The sequence below is a fragment of the Saimiri boliviensis genome, chromosome 1 (genome assembly GCF_048565385.1).
Source record: "Saimiri boliviensis isolate mSaiBol1 chromosome 1, mSaiBol1.pri, whole genome shotgun sequence".
NCBI lineage: Eukaryota > Metazoa > Chordata > Mammalia > Primates > Cebidae > Saimiri > Saimiri boliviensis.
This window is the reverse complement of record NC_133449.1, coordinates 98,832,246-98,838,245: the sequence shown is the minus strand read 5'-3', so window position 1 is coordinate 98,838,245 and position 6,000 is coordinate 98,832,246. Positions and strand designations below refer to the sequence as shown.

Sequence of the window (6,000 nt, the reverse complement as noted above, 5' to 3'; positions counted from 1 at the left end):
GGGGCAACAGCACAGTGCAGGCAGACACGCAAGCAGGAGCTTCACCACGCGGCTCTGTTTCATCTTTTCGCTGGCTGATGGCTGGCGTGGGTGGTTCCCTCGCAGTTAATCTGGCTTTCAAACTTTATGTGCTCCACAGGAATCGTACATTATTTTAATGAGACACTAATGACAATATGACTTGTAATTCAGCCAAGCCAATCAGAACAGGGTTACAAGGGTCAGTGGGTTAGATAGATGACACTCGTACGGTAAGTCGAGGAAGCTCTGAACCGCAGAGTGGCACCAGGCTGCAATGAGAAACACCAGATGGTAAGAGGAAGAGCTGGAGAAAGGCTCAGACCACATCAAAACCCCTTCTCTGTAGAGCTCAGACCGCCACAATGAATCGTCCACATGGGGCCAGAAGCCAGGACACAGGCACCCTCACACGTGACGTCCTCTCTCTCCATGTCTTCCGTGTCGGAAGGCTTCCTTTCCACTACTGAGGGTGGCGTCTAGTGGCGCCGCTAAGCTGCCCCAGTGGCACTCAATGAAAGGACCTTTAGCTTTGATCTACAAGAACGATTTTGGTGATACTGAAAATGCCGGGCTAATAGAAACAAAGGGTGGGGCGGGGAATGGGAGAGAACGTCCTCCTTTCTGCCAATTCAAGAGTCAAAAATTTCATTTACCCAAATCAGCAGCTAATACATTTGAATATATGAAGCCAGCATAACCGGAGTGGTGGTTCGGCGTCCACAAACGAGTCGCGCTGATCGAAAGGCTGATTTTAATTCTAGAGGTCAGGTCACTGCCCCCACGAGTTCCAGTTACCCGAAGAGGCATTCGCATTCAAAGAAACACGCACACCTTAAACCAACTTTGTGATTTTTATTGATGGGTGACAACTTTATACTCCTAGGTATCACTAAACTGTGTACAATTAGGGGCGCAGCATTAGGGAAGAGCAGACAGCAGAATTAAACGGAGGCTGAAGGAGAGACCTGTCTTCATTAATTGCCCATTTTCATTATGTGTACACAGAAGCATGAATGCGATTTGAAATCTTTTAATGGCAATAAAGTTACAATCACCCATCTATGTAGACTAACATTTTAACTTCAAATATCTGATCTGCAGTGTATATGTAAGCAGTTTCTCTCCACACAATTATTAAAATTTTTCCCTGTTAGGAACCAGCAACTTATTTTTTATGTTTATTTTTTTCTTTTGAAATAAGAACTAGTTCTTCGATAACTGGCTCATTTTTCTCATTTATCAAAAACTAAAGGGCAGGGGAAGAAAAGTGTGATGGATTAAAAAATTTCTGTTTTAAGGAAAGATAAAATTCATTTTCACAAATTTACAAGTGTTGTTGCTGGTGCAGGATTTCTTCTACTAAGCAATGAGACTGGGAATCAAATGCAACTTCCACTTTCTTCAGGAATCAGCACTATTTCAGAAATATGGGATTTTGTGTATTTTCTAAAATCAAGCGACAGTCTATTTCAACCAAATGATTCTGATTTGGAAGTGAAAAGTCAACATAAACTACGCTGTGCACGAACCCCAAGGCATCTCCTTTGCATTCTAGCCCATTTTCGCAAAAGGGAGAAAGAGTTTCTCTCTAAAGAGCCACTAAAGAGAGGCGGGAAGTTAGTGTGAGTTGGTGTCCTACGAAGCGGGCATGGAGCACACACGGCGCACAGAGGGTCTACAGCAGGTCCACTCGGCGGTAATACAGGAGGTAGGCTGTGCGTTCCGCAGTGGGTCTCACCACCTGGTACTGGTTGATCACCTTGACTGTCTGGTCATCGATGCGCAGCCAGCCATTCAGACCGATCTGGAAGACGTCTGTAGTGTAATGCCCACCTGTCGCGCTGTTGCCGTGATGGTAGACCACTGGAAGAGAGCCCAACAGGCGGCAGAGTGAGAACAGCACTGCACAATGCCTCCAAGCACGCATCTTCCGTGTAAAACCCCTTACCAAAGCAGGCGGGACGGAGAGATGGAATGACACAAACCATGCTATTTCAACTCAAGATGCAAGAGATCCACAATCCAAACTTTTATCTAACTGCTAGGTAAGGGGAAGTCAGACAGATACACAGGTGTGTATGTGTGTGCATGCATGCATGTGTGTGTGTATTACCTTAATGACATATGTAAAATGTCCCACACCTCACCAGGATGCTCCTACACAACCATCGGCTGTGCATACCTACAGACGTGGCTCATGCCCTTTGATCTGGCTGACTCTACTTCTAGACTGCCCTGAAGAGATGACTGAATCTTGAACAGAGATTACAGTGTCATTTGTAACAGTGAACAAATGGAAAACCTTAATGCCCACTAGAAGAAATGGCTCATCAGTAAATTACATTAAAATAACAGAAATGATTTTTTCATGGAATAGATTAAGAATGTTTGGTGATGCAGGACTATGTTTATGGCATATTAAATATGAAAACAAGCTCCCTACACCTTCCGTGGTCTATCTGTCCTAAGGATGTGCGACACAAGCTCCCTGTGTAGGCCACAGGGCAGGAAGAACCCTGGGGCTGCTGACCGCAGTCGCCTGAGCGTGGAGCTGTGTGGGGCACTGTGGAGATGGTGCTGGGAGTTACATATTTGCCTTTAAAAAAAAAATTACCCATTTTTCTATAATAATGTTTTAACAGGGAAAAAAAAAAAAAAAGCTTGTTATTTACTTAAAAAAAAATCCTATAACCAAGAAGTCTTAGTCAAAGGCCTAAAAAAAAGAACTCTGTTAGAAGAGGTAGTGAAGACATTAAAAGACAGCCACAGAACACATCCTCGCCTTCTACGGAGCAGAGGTCTTGGCCTGGCCAGCAGCAGACACCAGCCTGGGGAAGGGGGCAGTCCAGCAGCATTCCAGGAGGGACGACAGGGCAGCCTGCTAAGCTGCGTCCGCCACCAGTGGCACAAGAGAACAGGAGCCAGGAGAGGTACAAGACTTGCTGGCAGGAAAATCCAGCACTAAAACAAGATCTAACTTCCCCAAGTTCTGGTCATGCTTGTCACGTGGAGGGGCTGAAGGACAGCAGGAGGCCTGAGTCCAGTTCTCGGCCAGGGACCTCGGCCGGCTGGAGGATGGTGCTTCCGGCAGAAGCCACCGGTCAGACTCCTGGGCCCGGCACAAAGAAACCCTCTGCGCAGGGACCCTGGAGGAGACCGAACCGCACAGGGCCAGCAAGACTGTGAGGCCCGGACGTCAGAGAGCCAAGGACACGGCCAGTACAAGGGCACAGCTTCCCTGCACTGCCCAAGTCACAGCCGTCCTGTGGAAGGGCAGGAAGCACCCAGGACACCAGCACGTCCCCTGGGCCCCACGTTCACTTTGAGACGTCCGTCCTGGATCTTCACCTCACAGACCTAACTGACTGGGCTAAGGGTTTTGTTTCAAAGCGACCAAGTCAGAAGGATATGCAGGACCTGGTGTTTTTACTCATTTGTCTTTTCTACAAGACATCTCCATTCTAAAATTTCAAGAAAGACTGCGTGTCACCATTCTAGCTTCCAAGGTAGCAGCCCAGGTAACTACCCAGGGCTGATCCATGTCACTCACCCCAGCAAGCCCGCCTGACAGGAGCAATGAGAATCGGCTAAAAATCTCATGCATGTGACTGCTTCTCCCTGTCCCACAATGACAGCAGTGCTTCAAAAGTGTTCTTCCTCTGCTCACTCTACAGAAAATTCTAACCAATCCCATGACCTCATTTCCAAGATCAGAATGGGCTTCCAGCCTGGCCAATATGGCAAAAACCCTCTCTATTAAAAACAAAAATTGGCCAGGCATGGTGGCTCACACCTGTAATCCCAGCACTTTGGGAGGCTGAGGCGGGTGGATCACTAGAAGTCAGGAGATGGAGACCAGCCGGCTAACAGAGTGAAACCCCATCTCTACTAAAAGTACAAAACATTAGCCGGGCGTGGTGGCACATGCCTATAATCCCAACTACTTGGGAGGCAGAGGCAGGAGAACTGCTTGAACCCAGAAGCAGAGGTTGCAGTTAGCCAGGATTGATTGTGCCACTACACTCTAGCCTGGGCAACAGTATCCAAAAAAAAAAAAAAAAAAAAAAAAAAAATTAACCAGATATGGTGCTGCACGCCTGTAGTCCCAGCTACTTGGGAGGCTGAGGTAGGAGAATCACTTGAACCCAGGAGGCAGAGGTTGCAGTGAACTGAGATTGTGCCACTACACTCCAGCCAGGCCAACAGAGTGAAACTCTATCTCAAAAAGCAAACAAACAAACAAACAATGGGTTAGGGGATGAGGATTCAGGGCACGGAGAGCAACCCAGGTCCAGGTCCTGGGCCATGGCAGGTTGCAGAGTGGGGCAGGGGGCTGTGTGCTCACACTGAGGCCCTGACCAGGAGATGGGCAATCCTAGTCCCTGCCCTTGACCAGTGACCTTCCCCTGCAAGAGCCCCCAGGGAAGGAGGTGCAGGGAGAAGGCAAAGAAACTGCTGGCTAACCATGGGGACCCGGGTGCCAGACTCCAAGGAGGCAGGCTGCATACTGGCTGGCTGCAGAGTCTGAAGACTCAGACCTTCCTTCTAGGCGGGGGACAGAGAGGGCTGTAGACACCCATGAGCGTGTGGTGCCTATGAGCACCCGATCCGGGGCCTGGCAGGTGAAGGAGGGGTCGTGATCACCGGGAGAAAAGAAAAAGAGAGTCAAAAGCAACAGTGAATAGTGAGAGGAAGAGAGAGAAGCCTGGCACCTCGCAGTGTGGCCCTGGGCCTCACCCACTGGCCAGACTTCCTAAAACATCAGGTGCGAGCTGAGGTGGACAGCAGCTTGAAGCCCTGCTCTGCCACTGCAGGCCAGAGTGGTGAGTTTTCTTCTTTGAGTTCTGGTTTCTTCTTTTATAAAATGAGGACCCCACTTCCCATCTTCTAGGACACATGTAAGGAATAAAATACATGTGGTCTTGGAATATTATCTTGGAAAGAGGTTCCATACATGTGTGAAGATCAATAAATTACAGTGTTACGTTACTGTCGGGGTTCATTTAGGGTGGTGGGAAAAACTGTAAAATAGACACAAACCTTCTTGGAAGGCTGGAAGGTTTTTGCAAAAGCCTCAGGAAGCAATGAGTTGAAGGCAGCAGCAGTTCTTGCCCAGAGGCAATCAGACAGGACTAGGTACAAAGAACTGTAAGGGAGTTTATCTAAAGAGCTTGTTTACTCATGTGGTCCTAAGGCCGACCTCTGAACATCCACAGGCACAGGACTGCTCTCTACTTGCGGCGGGGAGTGGGGGGTGGCGGGGTCAACAATGTTATTACCCACAAATCGTGTTTGCTTTAGGCCTTGGAACCTGGCCTTTAATCATTCATAGGACTGTTCTCTCCAGGGAAGGTGACAGTACTGATTATCCACAAGTGTGCTGACGCAAAGCCTTTGTCATTAAATCTATAATGAGTAAATGTTGGCAGTGCCAGCTGGTAGGGGCCGCAGCCGCTCTTTACAGCACCTTCCTTGGGATCTGTAAGCTGCCCAAACCCCTAGCCCACTCTTTCACCTGTGCCTGAGTGCATTTGTTCACCTGCTGCTGGGTCAGGGTCTACCGGTTGGACCCAACATGTTACAATACAAACAGGCTCACCAAAGGCCACACCAGAGGAGGGAAGACACTCAAGCTAGAAACATCTAATAAAAACAGCCTGGGAAGCAAACACAAGTGTTGAAAACAGCAACAATCCAAAGAGGTAAAGACTCAGAGGCATAAGAGAGGAGGCTCTAAAAGAGAGAGGAGGACAGGAAGAAAGACAGAAAGGAAAGGAAAGATGGTGTAGAAGGAAAACTGATATTACAGAAGCCTAAGCCAGGAGACAGAGAGGTCTCAAGGCCCACCCATGGAGGAAAAGGGGATGCCATTTGCCTTCAGGAGATTTCTCAAGACTTACTGGGGGCCAGGCCGCCGGGGAGCTTGTGTAATTGGATCCACCCTATCAAGCAGCCCTGACATCACGGTATGGAGGAGGA

The 6,000-nt window shown here is 48.4% G+C and overlaps 1 protein-coding gene across 4 annotated transcripts in view; it reads right to left on the bottom strand.

Moving 5' to 3' along the window:
- Positions 1-853: 853 nt before the first annotated feature.
- The window catches only part of USP10 (ubiquitin specific peptidase 10), an 88,593-nt gene continuing 83,446 nt past the window's right edge, over positions 854-6,000 (bottom strand). For all 4 annotated transcript variants that reach the window (XM_039474613.2, XM_074400879.1, XM_074400877.1 and 1 more), the window contains one exon: positions 854-1,884. In XM_039474613.2, the coding sequence (XP_039330547.1) occupies positions 1,697-1,884 (188 nt within the window). In that variant the 3' untranslated portion in view covers positions 854-1,696. The remainder of the gene's footprint in view (positions 1,885-6,000) is intronic.